At 36.7% G+C, this 27,457-nt stretch overlaps 1 protein-coding gene across 4 annotated transcripts in view; it reads right to left on the bottom strand.

Annotated features, from left to right (window-relative positions):
• The window catches only part of AP3S1 (adaptor related protein complex 3 subunit sigma 1), a 69,664-nt gene that overhangs the window by 32,874 nt on the left and 9,333 nt on the right, over positions 1-27,457 (bottom strand). For all 4 annotated transcript variants that reach the window (XM_034655897.1, XM_034655895.1, XM_034655896.1 and 1 more), the window contains exons 2-3: positions 13,540-13,631; positions 10,386-10,497 (exon numbers count right to left, since the gene is read on the bottom strand). In XM_034655897.1, the coding sequence (XP_034511788.1) occupies positions 10,386-10,497; positions 13,540-13,631 (204 nt within the window). The remainder of the gene's footprint in view (positions 1-10,385; positions 10,498-13,539; positions 13,632-27,457) is intronic.

The raw sequence follows: 27,457 nt of genomic DNA, 5'->3' as shown, positions 1-27,457 counted from the left end.
AAGGAGACTCAGGAGACGTGAAAACTAAATGCAATATGTGACCTGAATTAAACCTTCAACAAGAAAAATGACATCAATGGGACAACTGGCAACTTTTGAATAAGGTCGGTAGATATCAATGATTTCCTGACTTTAATCATTGTACTGTGGTTACACAAGTTAAATTTAGGGAATGTGGGTGAAAGTATGAAATGCAAGAATTCTTTGTATTGTATTTGCCATTCTTTTGTAAGTCTGAAATAATTTCAACGTGTTTTAAAAAATTTTAAAGAAAAATAAAATCTGAAAAACCAAGCTCAAAGGGCCCTCTCCTCCTCTATGCCCAATTCTTCCCTAAAAACTTACCATTCCATACTGGGAAATAAGGAATTCATCTTAAAACAAAGAAAAACACCAACATTAAGTTGAGTTTTTCTCTCAAAAAACTCAAGGTAGCATCTGACTCTTGGTTTCAGCTCAGGTCATGATCTCAGGATTGTGGGATCAGGACCCATGTTGGGCTCCACGCTCAGTGTGGAGTCTGCTTAAGATTCTCTCTCTCCCGGGGCGCCTGGGTGGCACAGCGGTTAAGCGCCTGCCTTCGGCTCAGGGCGTGATCCCAGGGTCCTGGGATCGAGCCCCACATCAGGCTCCTCCGCTAGGAGTCTGCTTCTTCCTCTCCCACTCCCCCTGCTTGTGTTCCCTCTCTCGCTGGCTGTCTCTATCTCTGTCGAATAAATAAATAAAATCTTCAAAAAAAAAAAAAAAGATTCTCTCTCTCCCTCTACCCAACCCCCCCTACTCTCACAAGCACGTGCACTGCATGCTCTCTTTAAAAATAAATAAAATCTTAAAAAAGAAGGAGAAAAAATAAATTTTAAGTTACTTCCACCTCCAAAATTCTGACTTTAAGTACCTGAGTTCCAAAATACCTCTTTCATTTCACCACTATGAATTAAATAGGTCTACTATACTCTAGGCCTTATGCTAACTATATACATTAGCTCTAATTCTTACGACAATATTGATAAGTTAGGTATGCGTAACAGCACCTACAGACAGGAGAATTGGGAATGGATATGGGTAAGTAATTTGTTCAAAGTAACTATTAGATGACAGAGTCAGTATTCAAAGCCACCCCATCTGACTCCAAAGACCAATTTGACTCTGTAATGCCTCCCAAGAGGGCACCGGAGATGTGAACAAACACATAAATTAGAATATTACCATCAAATTCAATACCAGGATTTATCAAGGAGTAGCAATGTAAACAAATAAAAAGTGAATATTACATTTGAAGTTATTGGAAAACAGATTTCTCAATGAAAATAAGACAGGAAAAGAATTTTAGGAATGCTGAATCACTCTAACAGTGTCTGACTCAAATTGTTTGTAGAAATATTTTTTGGTTTCCCACATATATATAAGAAGTGAATTTTATTGAAAACAGAAAGTTTTAATACTCTTGTAACAGTCTGGTGTAGCAGGTAGAATTTTCCTAAAATGATCCAGAACATTCACTCTGGACTGCCTGGAAAATGAGCCAACTGGGCCAGGGCTTCGTCTTTCTCCAGCAAGAGGAACTGCACCAGAACTCACCCTCCCATGGGACCAGGAGTTTATTCCCCCTGCTCCCATGGGGACCCTGTATCTTCCCGTGGTCCCCAAGTGCCACTGAGCTGGTCTTCCCAGATAATTCTTAAAAATAACCTATATAGCCCAAATTTTAAGCAGTGTACTACTTAACAAGGCACTTCCAAGCTTACCCTTATAACAAAAGGGAACAACGATACATGGTGGAAGGCAGTGAGGCCTCCACTAGCACACCATTCTACGTCCAGCAGCACCCACCTAGCAATAATTTCCTATGCAAAAAAGGGAAGATCACAGATCTTTCTTCACTTAAGAATTCTTGGCTTACAAGTTCCTCCAATTAGGTCAATTTCTTAGCAGGTATCTCTATCACCATATAAAATTCATCCTGAGCCATTATACAACACAGAGGAAAAAAAGGTTAACAAATTCTCAGAAAAATGAAAAAGAAAGATAAAAGGACTTCCTTATCTAATTCAATTTGCATATTAATGAAATAATACTTTATATGCCTTCCTTATAAATACATGCTTTAATGATAATGTTAGCTAAAAACCACCGACTGACAACTACATGTCAGTCATTTAGCCACGAGCTTCATGTACAGTATCTTTGTTAATGCTTGCACCTACTCTATGAGCTGGTATTATTACCGTCACTCTCATTTTGCAGGTGAGGAAAATGAGAGACAAAGATGTAAAATAACTTGCCCAAAATTACATAGCCAGTACAAAGCAGAGGCTGAATGGTTTTAACCACAACTAGCTTGCTTTGATTCACTGATCTTTCTAACAACACCATGAGGTTTATAGACAGCATATTAAAATAGGCATACTTTACACAGGTAAAAAATTCAAGGTCTATAAAGATTAAATGACATGCTCAATATCATACTAAATTAGTTCACAGCCATTAAGTTGGCCAGTCTGATGTTCAGGACCGTAGTAACAACAAATGCTACGTGGAGCTCTGGTTTATTTATTTTTTTTTTTTAAGATTTTATTTATTTATTCGACAGAGATAGAAACAGCCAGCGAGAGAGGGAACACAGCAGGGGGAGTGGGAGAGGAAGAAGCAGGCTCATAGCAGAGGAGCCTGATGTGGGGCTCGATCCCATAACGCTGGGATCACGCCCTGAGCCGAAGGCAGACGCTTAACCGCTGTGCCACCCAGGCGCCCCGGAGCTCTGGTTTAAATACATATGGTAACACCATGGTCAAACATTTTTTTAACCTAAATAAAAGTTCAGCTGTTAACTCTCTATTTTTTCCTGACTGCAATGAACAAGACTGATGCTGATGTAATTGCTACACGCGGTACAGAAAACTAACAAAATGTGGAATTATCTAGTGAACTTCTATGCCTCCCTTTATTATTAGCTTGGCATAATTAACTGAGGACAATATGACTGCTTATAAATAACTCAAACCAACGTTAATATTTAATGAACTTCTCATTCTCACTCTGTAAATATTTTAACACTTCCAACGAAGACGTGCTACAACAGAAAGACTAAAAAAAGCCAGCCACCAGCTCTGAGATGCACTTATATGGCCGTTGATACCACACTAAAATAGTATGTATCAGAAACAAAAAAGGATCACCTTTTTTCCAACTTACTTATAAAGAATTAAAAAAAGAAACAAAAGAAAACAGAAGCTGATTACTCACTTTGGTGACAAAGTGGTACAAATTCCACATGGAATTTATTAATGATGCCTTCTTTCAGATATCACACAAGATATAAAGTCAAATCTGGGACAAAATATGCATACCTTAGAAACATAAAACCTTTGCATAAAAGTACATGCTTCCAATAATCATTTGAGTGGTATCATTTCAACATTCAAAAAAAAAAAGCAAAACTTAACCTATATTTATTAACTACATATTGACGTTTAAGTTTTCTTGACCCATTCTTTAAAGAAATTCAAGACCAAGAGATTTTTATCTAAACTCTCTTGCCTTACAATTTTCCATTTCTACTTTTTATTTTTTATTTGCCTTCCTCAAAGCTAGAAGATGGACAAAGCAAGAAGATCAGTTCTAGATAAGCTCTGATTAGCTTTTTCATGAAACCAAAGCAGAAACAATGAGCTAGTCCCCTCCATCTTTGTTCATTCGACCAATATTTTTAGAGTGACTGACTCAAGCATGCTCAGCATTCCCCTGTAAGTATTTAATGATCTATGGTGATCACAGAGGAAAGACAGCAACCACAGAACTTCCAACATGTTTGTGGTAGTGGCAGAATCAGACCCTATAAGGTAAATTACAGAACTTTTTTTATGATCTGATATATCAACATGTGATAACTCAATCGCATCTTCTTATAAACATAGTTCTAGCCTACATTAGTGATGGAAGACGAAACAATTCTCCTGAAAACTTCTTTTCTGTGTCTTACTATCAAGACTAATTATCAACATTTGAACAGCAACAGCTAAACTATTTTACAAAACATAAGACCTAGTTTCCACTTTCCACAAACACACGATAAAATTTATTTTTTTTTAAAGATTTTATTAATTTATTTGACAGAGATAGAGACAGCCAGTGAGAGAGGGAACACAAGCAGGGGGAGTGGGAGAGGAAGAAGCAGGCTCATAGCAGAGGAGCCTGACGTGGGGCTCGATCCCATAACGCTGGGATCACGCCCTGAGCCGAAGGCAGACGCTTAACCGCTGTGCCACCCAGGCGCCCCTAAAATTTACTTTAGATTCAATGTAGGATATTTGTTCTTTGACAACGTCCCCATGTAATTCTCTTCTGAGACATAAAAACTATGCTATCGTAACCATTAAGATCACCCACAGCATCAAACAATAATCAATGACGATGGCTTAAATCCCAGGATATAAGCATAAAATACTGCCAATTTGTCTCTAGGAAAATTCACATTTGTTTTAGTCTTTCTTAAATGAAATCTTTCTCTTCAATATAGAGTGCACTTTAAACAGATTACTTTTCTTTTTTCCTCCTGTAACATTAGTAGCTAGCTCAGAAAAATAAACTGTTTTGGAATATAGTGTGTATGCCTACCACCACTCCCTTCAGTTGTGGATAATTGAGAGAGAAACAGAAAGCAGTTTCATACTAAAAAGCCATTTTCAAAAAAAACACAAAGCTATGAAATAAAATACAGTGAATAAACTACTACCTACATGGGATAAACCACGAAATGTTTGAATGAACAAAGGTAAAAGGATGCAATATAGGATTCTCATCAATCCTTAACTGTTACTAATCCACACTTAAGTAGAAGTTTGCTTCTCTTGCTTTACTAGAAAAGCCTTTGGGAAAACAAAACACAACTTAGCAGTGTTTCTCAAGGAGGCCCCAGGAAGAGTATCCATCCATGTGATTGAGAGGCATATCCATCTCAAACTCAAAATTTCTTTGATATCTCCCCTTACAGGTTTAAATATTATAAAAGTTCCTCTTCTACCTCATAATGCATACATGTTTCTCTCTCTCTCTCTCTCTATATATATATATACGTTTATCTTAAAGGTATTATTTTCTTACCACCAATTGAACAATGAAAAACATAGCAAGAACATCTGCTATGATTACTTGGTTGTTGTTTTTTTTTTTTTTTTTAATTCATGGGGTTCATGCATGTGGATTTCCAGTCATGTGACTCAGTTTTAGGGAAGTTTTAGTAATTAAGATCTCAGGAGTACCTGAATAAAGATCCAGCTTTTTGTAAAGAATTTCTCCCTTTTCATTTATTTTTCTAATTTAAATTCAATTAACATATAATGTATTATTGGTTTCAGAGGAAGAGGTCAGTGATTCATCAGTCTTATATAATACCCAGTGCTCATTACACCACGTGCCCTCCTTTTTTTTTTTTTTTTATAATTAATTTTATTTTATTATATTATGTTAATCACCATACAGTACATCCCCTGATTCTGATGTAAAGTTTGATGCTTCATTAGTTGCGTATAACACCCAGTGCACCATGCAATACGTGCCCTCCTTACTACCCACCACCAGTCTATCCCATTCCCCCACCCCCTCCCCTCTGAAGTCCCCAGTTTGTTTCCCATAGTCCATAGTCTCTCATGTTTCATTCCCCCCTCTGATTACCCCCCTTTTCTTTATCCCTTTCTTCCCCTACCGATCCTCCTAGTTCTTATGTTCCATAGATGAGAGAAATCATATGATAATTGTCTTTCTCTGCTTGACTTATTTCACTTAGCATTATCTCCTCCAGTGCCGTCCATGTTGCAGCAAATGTTGAGAATTCGTTCTTTCTGATAGCTGAGTAATATTCCATTATATATGGACCACAGCTTCTTAATCCAGTCATCTGTTGAAGGGCATCTCGGCTCCTTCCATGATTTGGCTATTGCACCACGTGCCCTCCTTAATGGGTATCACCCAATTACCCCATCCTCCCACCTTCCTCTCCTCCAGCAACTCTCAGCTTGTTTCTTATGATTAAGAGTCTCTTATTGCTTGCCTCCCTCTCTGGTTTTGTCTTGTTTTATTTTTTCCTCTCTTCCCCTAGGATCCTCTGTTTTGTTTCTTAAATTCCACATGTCAGTGAGATCATACGACAATTGTCCTTCTCTGATTGACTTATTTCGCTTAGCATAATACCCTCTTAGTTCATCCACCTCGTTGCAAATGGCAAGATTTCAATTTTTTTGATGGCTGAGTATTCCATCGTGTATATATACCACATCTTCTTTACTCCATGTGGTTTCATGTAACTCAGATACCTACCTCTTCCTCAAAACCTAGTTTAAGAATTATACATTGAGAGTAAACCGGCATATGAATAGCTCCATTTATCACCTGTCTTTTTTTTTTCATTATTAACAATATGCGATGCCAAAAGCCTTAATCTAGCCACTTTTACTATTTCTATGCTTTGGTACTCAGAATTACTACCAAAGTTGTCTGCTTTGATTAATTCCTCATTTACTCTATCATACTAACAAGATCTCAAAGCATGCCTGCCCCCTTCTTGCTGATTTCAAAACTATGAAACTTGTATGGTACAAAAAACTTCCTTTTCAGAAAAGTGCAGCTTTCTCTAATCTGCTACAATGTATCTACACCATGTGCCTGTTTTTGCCCTGTCTGGGGTCAAGAAAGAGAAAGAAAACAAGTGCAGAACATTCCCTCATGATAATCCCAACCCAATACAATTATTTGTAGCAGTTACATTTGTTTATTGTGTCACAATTTGTTAATTTTCTATGGAAATACCAGAAACAGAAAGCACAAAAATCTCAAGTGTTTACGGAGCTTCATGATTTTCACCAGTGTAATCAGTGCTCAGATTTAAAACACAAAACAAAATATTACTAGCATGTAGCAACTATATTTTATTTTTCTAACTAACTGTCCTGCTTCTACTCGCCTTTAGGCTTTGTTGTCAGTTATTTTACATAGAATGCTAAATATTAGGCACTAAATACACTCATTCAACAATTGTATGTTGATGACCTGCTAAGTGCCAGGTGCCATTCTATGCCCTGGGGATAAATCAGTGAACAAAATTTAAAAACCTGGCCCTCAATGAACATATATTCTTGCAAGGGAAAATGAATAAATAAGATAAACTAAGGCAAATATATAGTATGTTAGATGGTGATAGATACTACGGAAAAGAAATTTAAAAAGCAAGAAAGAAGTTAGAAAATGTCAAAGAGAGGGAAAATTTTTAGAAAGGACCAAAGAAAACCATTTTGAAAAGTGACATCTGGGTCAAGACCTGAAAGAATCATGGAGCTAGGAACAATGGGAATACCAAACAGAAGAACAATCTAGGTACAAAGACGAACAAATACAAAGGCTCTGAGGGAGAAGCATGCCTGGTGTATTTGAGAAACAGCAAGCACGCCACTGGGGCTGGAGCAAAAGAGCAAGGGGTAGGGGTGCCTGGGTGGCGCAGTCGTTAAGTGTCTGCCTTCGGCTCGGGGTGTGATCCCGGCGTTCTGGGATCAAGCCCCACATCAGGCTCCTCCACTATGAGCCTGCTTCTTCCTCTCCCACTCCCCCTGCTTGTGTTCCCTCTCTCGTTGGCTGTCTCTATCTCTGTCAAATAAATAAATAAAATCTTTAAAAAAAAAGAGCAAGGAGTAGAAGATGAAGTGAGATAAGTGGAGGGTAGTAGGGAGGGGACTCAGAGCTTGTGGGGCCTCATGGGTCATGTGTAAGGAAGTTGGCTTTTACTTTGAGTAAGAAGGGAAGCCACTGAAGAATTCAGAGTGTGAGATATGACCTATTTCAACACTTATCTTTGGCTGTTTTACTAAGAAAAGATGAAAGGAAAAAGAGAGTGGAAGCAGGGAGAACAGTCAGGAAAGTGCTATAACAGTCCAGGTGAGACCTGGTGGTGGCCTGGACCAACGTGGGCACGGCAGCACAGAGAGCAGCATGCGGTCAGCTCCTGTATCCCCTCTCAGCTGCTGAAGAAGAGGTAAGAGAAACCACGAAACCGAAACGAAGCAACTGAAGAGGTCCACGAAAACCAGGCAAGTACAGCGTCCTAGAAGCCAGGGGAAGAAAGTATTTTGTGAAGAGATGAACAAAGAATCTTAATCAAATAAAGAAGGACTGATGAGAACCTTTGAATTCAGCAACAACAGAGCTGAAAACCTGAATGGAGCACGTTTAAGAGCGAATGGGAGAAGAAAAATTTGAGACATTGGGTACAGACAACTTTTTTAAGGCATTTTGACATAAAGGGAGGGAAAGAAACAAGGCAGCATCTGGAGAGGGCAGTAAGGACAGGACTTCTTTTAAGATGGGACAACATACAACAGCTAAGAGGAATAACCAGGAAACAAGAGGAGAAAGGATACAGGAGAAAGAGGGAGAACTGCCAGAACCATGAGGAGACTGGCAGCTCTTTCTGCCCACAGGTCCTGTCCCCGTGCTTTAATAAACCATTTTGCACCATAGATGCCTCAAGAATTCTTTCTTGGTCGTCGGCTCTGGACTCCACCCCACTGAACCTCACTTATATTCTATGACCTCATCAGGTGAGGCTCTCTTCTGACGCCTTCAGTTCTCTCAGTGAAGGAAGAAGCAAGATGCTGGAAGCACCAGACGCTTGAGAAAGGAGAACGTATCAGCTGTTGCCTAGGAGTCTGCGAGGTGATGGAGCAGGGAAACGGCATTACTGGGTAGCACTAAGGACTCACTGAGGTTAGAGATCATAAACGTAAGGTGAGACCTGTAGTACGGTTACGTTTTTTTTTTCCCTCTAAGTCTGTTTAGAAGTATGGGTACAAGGAAGGAGCTGACTGTATACAAGACTATAAGTACCATGACTGATGGTGGGATCTAGGCTGGGTAAGGAAAGTAAGATATCAGAAAGATGAGGGACAGTAAAAAAAAATGTTAAATTCGAAAGACTGAAGGTCCCAACAGGCCCAAGGAATTAGTGGAGTAAGAAATTGTGATATGAAAAAATAAGAGGTCGTAGACAGAGGGGAAACTGCAATTGAGATTATGGAGGCATGACAGTTTGCATAAAAACAAGGTCTGGAAATGAGCAGCAAGGTGGGGCAGAGGGCAAAATTCAATGAAGAGGAATTCCAGGTTTGAAGACACCAAAGTACTGGAAGAATTATCCCCATGAATACGGAATATTGAAATCACCAAGAATTAGAACTCTAGTAGTACTGGAGAGAATGCCAGTGAACTAGGACTACAATCTGTTAGAAGACAATTGCCCATGAGTCTGCCATTTCTGCACATAATGTGAGCAGAGGTGCAGACTGCCATCACTGCAGACTGTCTTTGCAAGCAAGCTTGTATAAGCAAACAGCCATGAAAAATAGAGAGCATCTCTCTCCATAGCGAAGAGTAGGTTTATCTACACCCATGGAAGATATGCTCTTCCTCCAGGACGTAGGCAGACATGATTCATGTCCAATATAAAAGATTCCAGTTCCTCTCCTATAACTCAATCCACTGTGTGTACAGGTATCACCTGGCCCTCTTCGAGTCACCTTTTGGTGACTGTGGAAACTGGGACTTGGGGAACCACTGTAGTAAGCAAATGTGGTTACTGTATCTACTGCTTGTGCTATTCGGATCCAGAAGTCTCCTGTCTTCCGCCAGCATCCATGACACTGTGGTAGTTAAAGTGTAAGTAGCTTGTAAATCTCAGACCTTTGGAAGTTTTTGATAAAATCCTCAATGAATAGGAGGCGGGGATGAGAGATTACTGAAACAGGGTGGGTAGAAGGTGGTATAATTTAAAAACGAGAAATAAAGTTTGGAGGCATTTTAAGAGAGAATGGTCTGGAAAAAGCAATGAGAAGCAAAGAAAACGCCTCAAGGCTCAGCAATACAAAGAAAGCAGGAAAAGTGGTACTACTTGAGATGGTTACAGGTAGTATCAGTAGGGAAGCCCGATTCCATTTAAAGCAAAAAAGTGAAGGCAACATTAACAAAGAGGCTGAAGATAAAGAGGAATTTGCTCATGACTGACCTTGAGCTCCAGGGACATTATGAAAGATTTTCGGGAGGCAGGGAGGGGGTGGGTTTGGGGATCAGATCTGGATGCACATGGTAAGGGAATCCATGAATCCTGGACTTCTTGCGTGATTTACATGAACAGGAAAAAAGGGCATGACGAAATTAGCTGTGATTAGTCTTAATCAGATTAAATATGCCAACATGTTTAGCATCCCTTGACCCTGTTTTACTCATCCAATATCTACTACAGAGCAATTTATTTCTTACCAAACAGAACATCATTTTAGAAAACTTAGAACATACAAGCTTTAAAATATATAAATGCCACAACTGTTATTAAGACAGTGTTAACTTACTTGAATTAGATCTAAAATGCCAAGTTCGCTTTCCGAAGAATCCACACAGAAGACAAAATATAACGTTGCATAATGTCTATAAATCAGTTTGTTGTCAGATCCTCCAATTAACCTAAATGACAAAACAAAAATAGGAATGTTACAGGAATAAAATGAAACATATTTTCATTAGCTCAAGCAAACTGACAATTTGTTTGAAACCTTTCATAAGATGTCTGGGCTTGTAGCATTCAAGAGAACTTAGAGACGCAGAGAATTAACAGGACTGTTCCCTTTAGAGATAATAAATCAAAGACACTGGTGCTTAATTTTAGATCATTCGTTCATTAAACTAGCCACTGAGCACCTACCAACTGCCAGGTACTGACGGTGAGTAAGGAACAGTAAACAAGAAAAAATGACGAGAGTAGAAGTCACTACACAGAGACTGAAAACAGGACGATGCTGTAAGAGTGACATGTGGGCTGAGAGCTAACGAGAAGGAGGAGTTAGCCATGAAAAAATATAGAGAAGAGCATTTCAGGCAAAGGTGACAACTAATAAAAAGGTCAGGTCATCAAGAACAAAATATGTATGTTCAAGGAAGAAAAAGAGGGTGCATGGACAAGAAAAGATTAGTAAACAAACGGAAGTAGGCAGGAACCAGGTCACAGGGCATTTCTAAGTGTTTATTAGATTTAACTCCATAAGTCACAGTAAGTTCTACAGTTTAAGACTGACTACCAACTAGGGAGGGAAAAAAAAAAAAAGAATGACATTTCTTACGTTTTGGAGAAATTTACCATCAAAATCTCCTCCAAAAATACATTTTATTTTGAAATATAAATGCAAAAAAACTGAGATAAGAAACACTTCTTTCATCAAATATTTTTATTTACACTGACTGGAATGTCAGCACTTTAAAAATAATAATTAAGGACACATTCCAAACATCTAATGTTTTTCTAGTTTAGCTATTTCATGGTTACATTTACAATAATTAGTTTACCTTCTCAAAAGACCTTTAACACTAATATAAAAATCAAAGCCAAATGTAACCAAAGTGAAGGGAAGACTCAAACAAGACACAGGAAAATAGCATCTATTTCTTAACTCCATAAAACTAACACTGAATTCACAAGTTCAGAGAAACAACTTCTGTAAATTGCAAAAGTGGAAATGATCTTGGACAAGAGTTAAAAATTACTACTATGCTAGACATATTTCTAGAAAAGATATTCAGTTAAAAATACGTATGTGCAATTTAAAGACTCTCTGAGATGATTTTTATAGACTATGATTGCAATTGTTCCTGGAAAGCCACAAAAAAGAGCACTAACAGCAGGACTCAGTTCAGCCTGAATCAGCAATTTAGTGATTATCTGAAACTTTTCTTCGGCTCGCCTGTAAAAGAAGACCAAACTATTGAAAACTACAAGTTTCAAAATGAGACTATCAATACCATTAAAAGAAAGCAAAGATTTAATACAGAACACCACAAGTACATACTTGGCCTTTTAAAATATCTTTTATCTTCAAACTAGAGTGCAATACTGATAACTACTGATTCAAATTTTTGTATGGAACACAATCTACTATATAAAACCACAGAATTTCAGAATTCTTTAAATTTAAATTTTCTTTCTTTAAATATTTCATTTAACAGGGGAGAAAACTGAGGTATGAGAAGCTAAGCAACCTGACCAAGAAAACCAGCTTGTTAGTCACGAAACTAGGACTGAATCAGCTGTGTAGGCTCATCTCTGATGCAATGTTTGCCTTCTACTTTTTGTAAGCCTGGAAAAGAATGATCATAAATTTAAGCCCTAATTTCTAGTTCACACGGTGCCCTGCTTAGCCGAGCCAGGTTCTTGCGTGACCACCACAGACAGTACACTGTGCTGGGTGACAAGTTCCCTACGAGAGATTAAAATGCTGAGATGAAGAAAAGTGGTAATGGCAAAGAAAACTCCTGCAGAAGTGTGGCAGAAATAAAGCACAAAATACAAAAACACAAAGCAGGTACGTCTGTCTCAACTACTAAATTGGGAGGTCTGGAGTTAATAGCAAAATTTGGAAATTATAAGTGTGTGTTTGCAAACTGAACTGCAGCATGATATTACCCTTTAAGAAACACAAGTAAACTTCCTACATGATAAACAGTAATTTATGGTCAAGTAAAAATGAATTTAATGAATTTTCTATTATCCAAACTATTTTTCATAATATATATCATACATATTAAAATACAAAAAACTATACACTCTCTGCCTAATATGTAATTTTTCGTAATGGGGCTCAGCTTAAGTTTAGTTTTTGACTTGTCAATAGAAAAGTATCTTATTAAGGAACTGATCACACCAAGAAATGAGCAGGAACATTTATAAAACTAATTGAGAGCAAAATGTTTCCATGGAACCCACTAATTTAAAAGTATTTATTTACAATAGTTGGCAAGCTAATTATAACTAATTTTTATTTATTCATTTTAAAAATAGAAAACTCTATTAGCTGAATTCTACCTAGATACAGACATACCTACATATAGATATGTACAGATATAGATATACATGCAAACATATTTATCTGAAGAACAGATTTCAGTCTCATTTATAATAATAAAATAAAGAATGCAGTATAAATTTTTATGAACAGATCCATTTACCCCAAGGAATACCCTCCAGTCATTAAAAAGAATGAGGTAGCTCTAAATGTGTTTGTACGCAAGACTTTTAAAAATATTAAGTGAAAATGAGCAACATGCAAACCAGCATACCTAGTGTGATCTTGTAAGTAAAATTTTTTAAGGTTATACTTTTATGTTAGTCAATGAAAAATGAATTTTCTAGAAGGATACTCAAGAAAGTGAGAAAGACTAAAGTCAGGAGAGGGAGACTTAGTTTATAATTAATTTTACACGTCTCTGTAACGTTTGAATTTTTGCCATGCGAGTATACTACCTTTACATAAAATGCTTCTGTAACATTTTTAAAGAAAAAAAAGACTAAATATCTTTAAAAAATTCTTTAAGTTAGATTTATAGCTAACATAGGTGATAATTGATCTACTAATCCAATTCATCAAAGTTAGGAAATTTTTACCATAACCAATTAAACAGTATATATTTTAATCATATAATCAAAGATTAGAAATGTCCATGAAATGTTTTACTTACAATCCTCCTTCTAGGAAATTACAAACATTTTCGTCTCTCTTAGATACCAAATGGAATGTCTCCCTGATGATTTGCTGTTGTGTATCTTCACTCTGAGAAAGAATAATTTATATATGTTAGGATGAAATTGCTAGGTTTAACAGTATTTTAAGAATTTTACAAGTAAAAGGCAGTAATCTGTCAGGGAAATTAATCTATGAGAGAGGTCCCTGGAGAACTAACATATCACATCTCACAGAAGCAAAACCCATCATTTTTTGATGTAAAAACAAAAAGCAAAAACAAAACCAAACCAACATTTTATAGTTTGCTACTACAATAAAACTAACATTTCTAAGTTTCAAAAACCAAGAAGAAAAATATTAGACAGAGGAATTAAAGACACTAGTAAAAGGGACATTAGATATTAACTAGTCAAAGGCCATTGTTTTACAAATGAGTAAACTGAAACAGAGAGGTAAAGTTACAAGTAATTTATGTAGCTAATCCATATTTTATTGGAAGGAAAACACAGTTTAGAGCTTCCAATTAAGTTTAAATGCAAACTGAGATGAGTCCATCCATATTAGTCATATAAGCATAGCCTAAAACCAAAAGTTTGCTCAATAAGTATTAAATTCACCACGCAATTCACATCCCAGTAAAAGAGTCAGCCTCTCAAACACTGCAATAGAAAACTGGGCAAAATCACAAATAGGAATTTCACAGGCAAGGAAATACGATGGTCCATAAACAAATGAAAAGACATGGGGGCGCCTGGCTGGCTCAGTCAGTTAAGTGTCCAACTCTTGGTTTCAGCTCAGGTCATGATCTCAGGGTCGTGAGATGGAGCCCCACTTTGGGCTCCCTGCTGAGCCTGGAGTCTGCTTAAGATTCTTTCTCTCCCTCTCCTGCTGCCCCTCCCCCCTAAAAAAATGGAAAGATGTTAAACTTCACTGGTAATTAAGTGAAATACAAATTAAAGTAACAATGAAATAACTCCACATGCATCACATTAGCAAAGTGTCAAAGTCTGACAATATCAAATGTAGACAAAGATGGGGAGCCAAAGAAACTTACCCTACCAAGTGGGAGAGTAAATGGTTTCGTCACTTGAGAAAACAGCTTTATAACCCAGGATCTCCACTCCTAGATACTATACTAAGCCATATGAAACCACTGTTTTTAAAGATTAAAAACAACAGAAGATTGGCAATTACATATACATGATAAACTGTGTACCAAGAGACATGTAGAAGAATGTACACCAAGGCATTGTACCAACGAAAAAGCTGAACTTCCCCAAATGTCCACCAATCACAGAATCGATACATTATGGTATATTCACACAATGGAATCCTATAACAAGTAAAAATTAAAGAAGTAAATTGCACCCATAAATATGAAAGATTCTCAAAAACTTAATGTGAAAAAGAGAAGGTATCTTAGCACGGGCTACCATAACAAAATACCATAGGCTAGGTGGCTTAACTAACAGAAATTTGTTTTCAAGATTCTGGAAGCTAGAGATTCAAGATCAAATAAAATTAAAAAAATTAAAAAAACGAAGTGCCAGCAACACTGGTTTCTGGTAAGTGCACTCTTCCTGTCTTGAAGATAGTTTCTTCTCATAGTGTGCTCACGTGGTGGGGAGAGAGAACAAGAACAAGCTCTCTGGTGTCTCTTCTTACAAGGGAACTAGTATCATGAGGGCCCCACCCTCACAACTTCATCTACACCTAAGCATCTTCCAAAGCCCCAATACCAAACACCATCAAACTGGGGCTTAGGGCTTCAACATATGGATCTGGGGGGAGGGGAGACACAACTCAGTCTATGGCAGGGGGAGGAAAAAAAGCAAATATCAAAATGACATCTAAATATTCAACTAATATAAATTTCAAAAGCATGCAAAACTATTATTTAATGATACATATATATATAATGAAAATAAAACTATAAAGAAAATCAAGGGAATGATTAGCAAATTTCAAAGGACTGGTTTTCATAAAGACTATATTCCCTAAGCACATTGCACATTCCCTAATTAAGAGGATGTTTTTTAAAGTCCCAAACAGGCATCCAAATTGGAAAGAAGTAAAACTATCTGTATTCACAGATGACATCTGTGACAGATTGATCATATATCCAAAAAAGTCTAAAGAATCCATTAAAAAAACTATTAAAGCTAATACACAAATCTATCAAAGTTCAAGATACAAAATTAACACTCAAAAATGTGCTATTTCTATACACTACCAATGAATAATCCAAAGGGAGACCTAGTCAGATGATGCAGAAATTTAACAGATAATAAGTTAATATAATGAACATAATAAGCCAGTAAGTTTAAAAATCTAAGATGAAGTCGCAAAAGTCCTAAAAAATAATAATAATAAAATGGTCCCAAAGAGAAAGAGGAAAAACTTTAATATTATTATCGTAAAGAGGATAAACAATAATTTTAAATCTCTCCACCAAAAATAAATCAAGCCCCGATGGCTTTAAAACCAAGTGCAACCAATGATTCAAGAAACGGATCATTCCAATCTTACATAACTCTTCCAAAGCACAGATAAAGAATTAACATTCTCAATTCATTTTATGAGGCTAGTACTGACGCAAAATCAGACAAGAAATGTATGAGAAATGAACACTGCAGGCCAATTTCACCAAGAAGCATAGATACAAAAATTAATATTTAAAAAAATTAACAAATCATGACCCAAATGGGTTTATTCTAGTAATGTCAAGTTGATTTATTATTAGAAAACAGATTGATGTAATTCTCTACATTAACAGATTGAGGGAAAAAACATAGGTCACTTCAACAGATGCAGAAAATAGATGCAGAAAAAGCATCTGATAAAATTGCACATCAATTCTTGAATAAAAAGAAAAAAAAACCTTGACAAATTAAAAAAAAAAGAGAACTTCCTCTAATTAAGACTATCCAAAAAAACACCTTTTGCAAACATACTCACAAACAAAATATTTAAACAGTTTCTTCCTTTTAAGATCAGAAAAAAAATACGTTAACTGATAATGGTTTTCCTATTCAGCGCCATATCAGCTGTCATCAGTACAAGAAAAACAAGAAAAAGAAATAAAAGATAAAAGAATTTGAAAGAAATAAAACTGTCATTCACAGACCACAAGATTTTCCATGTAGAAAATCTAAAACAATTTACACAAAAGTGTTAAAATTAATAGATATAACAAGACAGAGCCAGCACACAGAACTCTATTGTAATTCTAAACTTCTTCAACTGTCAGATGGAAGATCTAATTTGAAAAAGATAGCACATACAATGCCATCAAAAAACATGCAGTGCCCATGAATAAGTGAAACAAAACCATGCAGACTTCTATGGAGAAAATACGAAACTTTACTGAAAAAAATTAAAGAGCTCAGTAAATGGAAAAATGTAGTGATTATGGATTGAACAACTCAGTATTATGAAGATACTCAATCTCTCCAAAATGCTCCAAAGGATCAAGGTAATTCTAATCAAAATCCCAATAGAGAGAGAGAGAAACTTAAAAACCTGAATCTGATTCCAAAACATATATATTAAATCAGAAGACAAGAACGACAAGATATTCTTTTTTTTTTTAAGATTTTATTTATTTATTTGACAGAGAGAGAGAAAGCCAGTGAGAGAGGGAACACAAGCAGGGGGAGTGGGAGAGGAAGAAGCAGGCTCCCAGCAGAGCAGGGAGCCCAATGCGGGGCTCGATTCCAGGACCCTGGGATAATGATCTGAGCCGAAAGCAGATGCTTAACGACTGAGTCACCCAGACGCCCCAAGAATGGCAAGACATTCTTGAGTAGAATGTAAGAGGACCTGCTGGGCAGGTTAAGAATTATTATAAAGCCACAGTAATTAAGATGACATGATAGTGATGCAGAAATAGGGAAACTGACTAATGGAACTGAACCAAACACACCCACACAAATATAAGGCAATTAAATTTAAAATAGACAGTAGGCATTATAGAACAGTAGGGAAAGGACGGACATTTTCATGAATGGTGCCAGAATAAAAATTGTTGTTTTCATTCTGTTTTATTACAATAAACTTAGGCCTCTGACATTATACTAAAAAATCACTCCCAGGTTGGTTAAAAATGAATGTCAATGCTCAAACTATAAAGCTTTAAAAACATAATAGGAAAATATCTTTATGACCTTGTAATAGTGCCAGGCTTTTAAATAAGACACAAAATAAGGCTAACCATAAAGAAAGACAGGCAAATTTGATCATATCAAACGCAAGCATTCCTAGTGCTCAAAAGACACCAAAGAAATGACAGCTACAAACACAAAGAATATAGCAGCAGTACATAAAAACTGGCAAAGGAATAACACCCAGCATATATAAAAAACACTTAGACATCAGTAAGAAAAGTATAAACATCTCAAAATAAAAATGACTTGGCAAAAAGATAAACATCTCAAAATAAAAATGACTTGGCAAAAATTGACTTGGAACTTAGGAAATCATCAAGAAAAGGAAATTAGAATGGTAAATAAATTATGAAAGATGTTCAACTTCACACAGGAAAGAAAAATAGAAAAAGGAAAAAACCCCTACTGGTTAAAAACTACAATAACAACATTAAGTACCCATACTATCAGTGATGATATATAAATATGTCTAACAATATCAAGTATTGGCAAGAATACGGAGCAAGAAAGCACCCATACTATAAGAACTGTAAACTAGTACAACCACTTCTGGAAACAGACCAGCAGTACCTAGTAAAGCTGAACATGAACATACCCAAAGACAAAGGTATTCGTTCAACTCCTAGTTACAACCCAAAGAAATTCAAAAAGATGTTTACAAGAATGCTTATGGCAGCACTGCTTGTAACAGCAAAAGACTTACAACGTAAAATGTCCATCAATGCAAAATGTACAAACGGTGTTTCATTCTTGCACGGATTATTACACAGCAATGAAAATGAATGACTATAACTATATAAAACACCAGTAATGATCTGAGAAATGCTGAATTTTTTTTTAAATCAAGTCACAGAAGAATATAAATACTATGATTCTACTTTTGAAAAGTTCAAAGATACGTAAAACTAAACAGTGAACTGTTTGAGGACAAAAATGAGAATGATTTTTAAAAATTCGAGGTGGTGGTTATCTCTTAAGTACCGAGAGAACAGGATAGAATATGAGAAGTGCAGAAAGACTTCAAGGGTACCGGTAATTTTTTTTTTAAAGGGAATAGTGAGCAAATAAGTATTAGTTCCTATACCTTGCAGATATTCAGTATATTTGCATCTATTCAATATTTCATAAACCTATTCAAAAGAGCGAGGGAGGGAGGAAGGAAGAAAAAGCGCTGTATACGATGGCTGCCCTCTTCCTCTCTTAGGTGTGCTTGGTCATCTCCACCACCTGCTTCTAGTCTTCTTCTAGAGCTAAACAATGTCCATTGGATGACCTACTTCCTCCCGTGGCTTCGACCATGCTATCTCCCTAATCTTTCATTCTCTACATCTCTAGTGCTTAAGAGAAGCCTACCTTCTTTCCTGAGTTGGTGGCAGATTATTTCCAGCTTACAGACATCTCCAGTTATAATCCACAAAGTAATATTAAAACTTACATGAGAAAGACTAAAAACATCACATTTCTTCTAAAACCTGCTTTTCTTACTTTTTTTAAATTCAGGTATAATTGACATACAATGTTATATTAGTTTCAAGTGTACAAAAAGTGATTTGACAATACTATACATTGCTCAACACTCAGCACAATAAGTGTAGTCACCATCTGTCACCATTCAACATCATAAGGATGTTGGCTGTACTTTCCATCTCCATGACATATTTACTCTAACTAGAAATCTGTACCTCCTAACAAAACCCATTTTTATTACTATATTTCTGATCTCATTTAATGGTGACATTACAGTTCATCCTGTCTCTTAAGCCAAAAATCTTGATGATTTCTTTCCTTTCAATTCTCATGTCTACTGGTTCACCAAGTCCTGTTAATTCAACAGAAACAACAGTAAACCTGGATTCAAAGATATTATCTCAACTCAGATTCTTATTCTTACCCAGAATACTGTAAGAACCACCCAAACATTAACTCTGACACCTGTCTCTCCACTTCAAACCATCTCACCCATGTCACCAGAATTACTTCCTAAATAACAGCATTTGTTCCTTCCTTTCTTAAAGTCCTCAGGTTTCCATCTGACCTGACATTCAAACTCCCTACCAGGCCATAAACAAAACCTTCCAAAACTGAATCCTGACCTACCTCTGAGCTTTCATCATCTATTTCTTCTCCCCTACACAATCCACTTCAACCGCACTTTACTTCCCACCACGCACTTCCTTCCTATTTTCCTACTCTCTCACCCCATTCTCTAGCAACAGCCTTTTAAGACTCAGATCCAACACGATGGTTTGTCAAGTCTTTTCTTACTTTCCCAGGAAAAATTAGTTCCTTATTCCTCAGTGCTTTCGTGATACTGTTTCTATTCCTAACATATACTTTTAACAGTGTGCTCAAATTTCCTTTGTAGATATCTGAATTCTATCAGACTCCGACCCTCTCCAAATCTTCTTTAAATCTGAAATGCTGAACAGAGTGGGTGGCACAGTCGCCAATATAAGTACACTGAATAAATGAATATCGAACGTAGAAGATGGGATCCACATTCATTTATATTTTTAAACATCAGGGTTACATGAAACACTTCAGAAAAGGGGGGGGCAATAAAGTGTAGGTGTAGTACTTAAAGGTATGAGCACTGTTCTAATTAAGACAGTAGATTAAATGCACAAAAACAACTATTTTTGTGGCCTTTTCAAACCCCAGCTAAAACAGTATCAAAATTTTCTTTCTTTTTTTTTTTTTAAAGGGCATAAACCACGAGGATGAGCAAAATGAGAAAGAAGACAGGGCAGCAAATTTTAGTAAGTGGCTGAACGAGTGGTCAAGTATTAAGTAAATCTCAGAAAACTTAATCCCAAATCAGTGACAGGGAAACCCAAGAACTAACCCAATCTGTATCACGAAAGAGCCAAAGGCTCAAGAATTGGTGCTTTTAGGTACTTCTGGAAGAGAAGATGAAAAGAGGAGTGTAAAATAAGGAGGACTGTTTCAGAGGTAGAAGGACCACTAAATTACCTCTGCCATCCCCCCCAAAAATCTATAAACTTATTTCAAGGAGTAGATAAAACAGAGGGTCTTTGGAGAGCAAGGGGTACTATGGTAGGCAGAATAATGGTTCACCAAAGATGACAACATCCTAATTCCTAGAACTATGAATATATCCCCGTACATGACAATGAGGACTTTAAAGGGGGTGATTAAAATAATGACCTTGAGTTGGGAAGATTATCCCAGATCATCTCACTGGGCCTAATCTAATCATGTGGCTCCTTAAAATCAGGGAGCCTTTCCTGGATTGTGGTCAGAGGAAGATGTGACCAGAGAATAATCAAAGAGATGTGATTCAGTTGGTTATGATGATGAAGGAAGAGGGCCAAGAGCCAAAGAATGTGGGTAGCCTCTGGGAGCTGGAAAAGGCGAGGAAATGGATTATCTCCCACCGCCTTCAGAAAGGGATGCAGTTTTGATGATATGATGATTTTAGCCCAGTAAATCCCGTATCAGACTTGGAACTCACAGAACTGTGTGATTAACAAGTTTGTACTGTTTTAAGCCACTAAGTTTGTGGTCATTTGTCAGACCAGCAATAAAAAGCAAATACAGACAACCATACTGAAAACAGGGAGTTTAGGCACACGTACACATACCTGATGCTCGCCCTTTTTTTCAATCAGTTCCCAGAATACCTAAACCAGGCCTCCTTCACCCTCTAGGCAGGAGCCTGGCACAAACTTCTCCAGGAACTCTACCTAGATCTAAACATAATGCCGTTGGGAGTTCCAACAATGGCAGAATCTGTTATCTGTTCACCAGAATGTGGTTCCTTTACTTCCCGGACACACCATTCAACAATATTTTCATTCTTCCTTGAATTAACATAGACCCACATAACCAGGTTCTGGCCAATGGAGCACCTCGGCTGGCACAACTGAAAGACAACTGTGCTTATCTCTTCCCAATTCTGCCTTCTGTGACACCATGCTGATAGCCTGAAAATTGGCCATCATAGGAGTACTGACACCATGTAGCAAATGCTACAAATTATAGCTTTTTCCTCCCAGGTGAGCTGATTGTTAAAAATATAAAAACTCCTGCACGATCTCCCACGTTAACTAGATGTAGAAGTTGCTTTGATCCCTTCCTCAAAAACAACAAACAAATGCCCACAAAGAAGTTTCTAGCTCTTCAGGATCACCAATACTGGACTTTATGTGAAAAATAAGCGTTTATTGTGTTAAGCCACTAAGATTTAGGGGATTGTTAAGCAACTGCCACTTTTTCACCAGCTAAACCGCCTAGCCTGATAATCTCAAGTACAGCTTATATAGACAACCCCTGATACATATTCAGAGCTTCCAAGTACGGCAGAGAAAACTTTAAAATATTTATCATTAATATCAGAAAAGTAATAAAGAAATTGCAACTATAGGGGCGCCTGGGTGGCACAGCGGTTAAGCGTCTGCCTTCAGCTCAGGGCATGATCCCGGCGTTATGGGATCGAGCCCCACATCAGGCTCTTCTGCTGTGAGCCTGCTTCTTCCTCTCCCACTCCCCCTGCTTGTGTTCCCTCTCTTGCTGGCTGTCTCTCTCTCTGTCGAATAAATAAAAATAAAATCTTTAAAAAAAAAAAAAAAGAAATTGCAACTATAAAACAAAAACAGCATACTATAACAACATTCAGTAATTTTAAAAGGAGCTCATGGTAATTAAAAATTTAAGGAGAAATTTTTCGTTTAGGGAGAAGACTGGAAAATAAAGTTGAGAAAAAAGTCAACCACAAAATGGAGCCAAAGGGGCCAAAACTACAGAAAACAGAAGAGAAGAAATAAGAAAAATGGAACAGTCAAGAGGAATTCTGAGTAAAAAGAGATTCAAGGGGCGCCTGGATGGTGCAGTCGTTAAGCATCTGCCTTCAGCTCAGGGCGTGATCCCAGCATTCTGGGATCAAGCCCCACAACAGGCTCCTCCGCTAGGAGCCTGCTTCTTCCTCTCCCACTCCCCCTGCTTGTGTTCCCTCTCTCACTGGCTGTCTCTGTCGAATAAATAAATAAAATCTTAAAAACAGGAGTCTCCATACTTTCCGGACAGTAAAAATAGATCATACACAAAGAAAAAGCAATCAAAATTGCTTCAAGCTTTTTGATAGCAATACTGGAAGCTAAAAGGTAATGAGGCAATGCCATCAAAATTCTGAGGGAAAGTTATTTCCAACCCAGAATTCTATAGACAGACGATGTGAAGTTACGGTAAGACTCTTTGCAGACAAGCAAGGTCTCAAATAATCTATCTCCTTATGGCCTTTCTCAAGAAGTTACTGGAGGACGAGTTCCACCATGGTAAGGTAATAAACCACACAACCAAGCAATTGGAGGTCCAACATAAAAACAGACTAAAGATATTCCAAAGACGACAGACATTTACCATCCAACAGGTCTAGACTGGGCTTAGTCAAAAGATTCTGGAAGAGATTTCTTCAGGAACATGAAAGTGTTGGAAGAAGCATATGATTGCGACAACTGACAAAGATGTGAATTAGTGATAAGTAAATAAAAAACTAGATCAAAGAAAAAGGCGATTATTTATTTCCAAGGAAAATAAACTGTCAGGAGAGAAAACACTAAGCACAATTTACAACATGGTTCAGGTGAGGAAAAACATTTACACAGGATATTAATGAAAACACCAGATACTGCTCTAACCAGTATTATGAAATAACAGTAAGAAGGCTGGGAAGGCTATAGATGTTGGGAGGGAGAGGGTGGGGAGCTAAATAAGCATTTTCAATAGCAGAAGTCAATAGATTATGCCTGCAACTGAAAAAATCAGGCAGCAAAAGAAGCACATTGTTTAGAGACATGTAAATACTGAGTAATCAGCTAAAAGTACTTACCTGTGGGAAAGGGGAAATAAAAGAATGTTCTTTTTCATAATAAGCCTTAGAGAAGAACTATTAGATCCTTTAACCCATGTGTCTGTATAACTTTGTTAAACAAAATAAAAATATAGAAAGAAGGAAAGAGAGTATGGAACCTGCAACCAGACTATATGGGTCTACTCCTGGATATGTTCTTTATTAACTGTGTTGACTTTGTACAAGTTACTTAACCTCTCTGTGCCTGAATAACATAACATTTATAGCATGAATAACAGCAATATCTACCCCGTACAGTTATTGGGAGGATTGAGTTAAAATACATAAAGCTCTTAAAAACAATACCTGGCACATAATAAGCATGGATTAGCAACGACTTACTTAAAACATCTGCCTCTGGGATTGTAAAATAAGCTCTAGAATTCTTTTTTTTTTTTTTTAAGATTTTATTTATTTATTTGACAGAGATAGAGACAGCCAGCAAGAGAGGGAACACAAGCAGGGGGAGTGGGAGAGGAAGAAGCAGGCTCATAGCGGAGGAGCCTGATGTGGGGCTCGATCCCATAACGCCGGGATCACGCCCTGAGCCGAAGGCAGACACTTAACCGCTGTGCCACCCAGGCGCCCCAAGCTCTAGAATTCTAATTATAGGTGTAAAGATCTTATAAGGAGTTTTCTTTTAAGGAAAGTTATCCTTTTTGCACCATGCAATTGTTTATAAACAAATTAAGGATTATGTAAGCTAAACCTTAAATATGTCTTATTATTTTATCAGTGAAAATAGTTTCTCATATAAACTTCAAGAATGCTGCTCATAATCATCTTTCTTGAAATGCCAGCAATACTCATCTAAGAAAATCAATATCGGAAAGAACGCCTTAAAATTTTAATCAAACATCCAGTGTCTAAGATTAAACAAATCAAGCCTCTGCTGACATAAGACAATTTCCCTTTCTTTATTAATCAATTTAACTTAATAGCTTTCATAAAAAAGCCTGGAGCTTGCTTCAGGCTGATCAGATTTCCTAACACTATAGCTTTATCACAGAAGTCAACAGATACATTTCAGTTGGTCACAACTCCTAGATTACATCAGTCTAAAGACAGCTAGAGTTACATAAGGCCAACAACTTCTATTATTTTAAATACTTCTCTTAATGCATTAATGAAAATTAATTTTTAAAGATTCAGTAACCCACTAACAAAACTTTTTCTTTTCCTATCTCCTTTCCTGTTCTTATGCCTATGTCATAAAGGCAACTTTAAAACCAAAATGTCCCTCTAATCAAATAGTAAATATGTCATAATCCTCATCCCTCCCTCCCACACACAGAGAATTTTTTCTTAAAATGCATTCACTGACTCTGCTAGATGCTAGAATATCAAGGATTACCAAGATAAAAGAGAAACAGATCCTCTTCTCTGAGAGCTTAAAAGAAGAAATAAGATTAATATAACCATTTAAAACTTTTATTTAGTGTTCTGTATCTTATCTTTTTTAATATTCCCAGAGAGAAATAGGTGTCTTTGTAATAAAAATTAGAAAGCAATTCCTGATATAAGAATGATACAAATAACATATTACAAGAGGTAAAGGGGAACGATGATTTTCAGTACCAAGATCATCTTCGAAGAAGAGACAGATGTCAAGAAAGAGACTTACAGAATAAGTAGAATTTAGAGATTCAGAGAATAGAGAATACGAAATTGCATGGCATTCAAAGCTGAAAAAAAAAGAAAAACTAGGCAAAAGCATGGGATCAGGAGAGCAAGGTACATATATGAAAAACAATTAGTTCGCTTTTCATTAAAAGTAAGAGGGGTAGGAAGGCTAAGCCTCAGATCACCCCAACATTTAAAAATCATGAAAAAGAAAAGGTCCCAGCAAAGAAAATTCAGTGAGTGGGGTTTTTTTGCCAGACTTCCAAGCAGGAAGTCTGCATGGAGACTTGGTGCTATGTAAGTAGGCATCACTTCAGTCTGAGTGCATAAAGAACAAGCAATGAGAATGGGGCTACCTTAAATCCCAAATGTGGAAGGAAGAGTATTAGTACTTGGCCCAGATCCTTCATTAAATTTCTTTGAGAAAAACCCTTTGGTATCTTCCCTCACAATGTATAAAAATGTATTAAGGCCGCTTAGCACAATAAAGAAAGTGCTCAATAAATGGTAGCTATTAACACTCTAAAACTACCATCCATTATACTATCTCCCAGTTTCAGTGACAAAGACCCTATTTTTTTTTAATTTAAAGAACACACAGTAAAGAAGGTTACAGACTGAGTTTAAAATATTTAAAGAGAGAGTCTAAACCACGGTGGCAGCTGAAAGGTCAGAGAACTCAAGAACGAGGTAAAATTGGGGGAGGGGTGGTAGCTGGAGTAAGAGACCAAGACAATTCAGTGAGTAAAGAACAGTTGTCCTTTCCACAAATGGGGCTGGGAAAATTATGCAGCCACATGCAAAAGGATGACATTAGATCCCTACCTCAGGTCATATATAAAACTAACTCAAAATGGATCACAGACCTAAATATAAGAACTAAAACTACAAAACTCTTGGAAAGAAACACAGGTATTAATCTTCATGACCTTGGATTAGACAAACCTTTCTTAGATATAACACCAAAAGCACGAGCAAAGAAAATAGATAAAACTGCACATCAAAATTAAAAATCTTTGTGCTACAAATGATATGAGCAGGAAAATGTCAACAACCAGAATAGAAGGAAATAAAAGCTAATCATATAACTGATAAGGCACCTGCATCCAGAATACATAAAGGACTCTTCCAACTCAGTAATAAAAACACAACCCAACTTATAAATGGCCAAAGGATTTGAAAAGACTTTTTTTCAAAGAAGATATGCAAATAGTCAATAATCACAAGAAAAGATGCTTAACATCAGTTTGTCAGTAGGAAAATACAAATCAAAATCACAAGAGATGCCACTTGACATCCACGAGGATGGTCAGAATCCAAAAGGAACAATAACAAGGGTTAGTTAATGATGATATGGAGAAATGGGAACTGTCATACACTTCTGATGAGAATGTAAAACGTTACCATTTGGAAAACACTCTGGCAGTTCTTCAAACAACTAAAAATAGAGCGTTCATAGCAATTCCATACCTAGATATATGCCCAAAAGAAATGAAAACAAATGTCCACACAAATGTAATGTTCACAGCATTATTCATAGGAGTCAAAAGTGGAAACAACCTAAACATCCATCACATAACAAAGAGATAAATAAACGGTGTTCTATCTATACAACAGGATATTATCTGGCCATTAAAAGGAATGCAGTACTGATACATGCTATAACACAGTGAATCTTAAAATCATCATTCTAAGTGAAAAAAGCAAGTCACAAAAGACTATGTATTTCATGATTTCATTTCTATGAGGCATCTAGACACAGAAAATGGATTAGTGGTTGCCAGGGAATAAGGAGTAATGGGACCTGGGGAGTAACTGTTAATGAGTACTAGGTTTCAACTGATTTGATGAAAATGTTCTAAATTTAGATCATGGTGATGGTCATATGCACAACTGTGAATACAATAAACTGTACTGAACTGTACAATTTCAATGGGTGAATTTTATAGCATGTGAATTATATCTTTTAAAGACTAGGTCATTCTTAAAAAAAAAAAAAAAAGCTGGGGCAAGTTTTATAACTAACTTTCTCCTAAAAAGTCTCCTTATGAAACTGTTCTCTGGAAGAATTTTGGAGGACTTTGTATTCTGTAATAAGAAATAAGTTCATTCCAAAACAAAGCCTACAAAGAGATAATTTATTCTGCAGAAATGCAAAAAATATCTGAGAATGATCTCTGGAATATTCTACAGTTCCTTAGCTACATAATCTTCTAACCAAGAGTAGGAAGTAGCAAATAGTAGTAATAATAAAG

Source organism: Ailuropoda melanoleuca, chromosome 3 (genome assembly GCF_002007445.2).
Source record: "Ailuropoda melanoleuca isolate Jingjing chromosome 3, ASM200744v2, whole genome shotgun sequence".
Lineage (NCBI taxonomy): Eukaryota > Metazoa > Chordata > Mammalia > Carnivora > Ursidae > Ailuropoda > Ailuropoda melanoleuca.
This window is presented reverse-complemented; position numbering and strand designations above follow the sequence as displayed.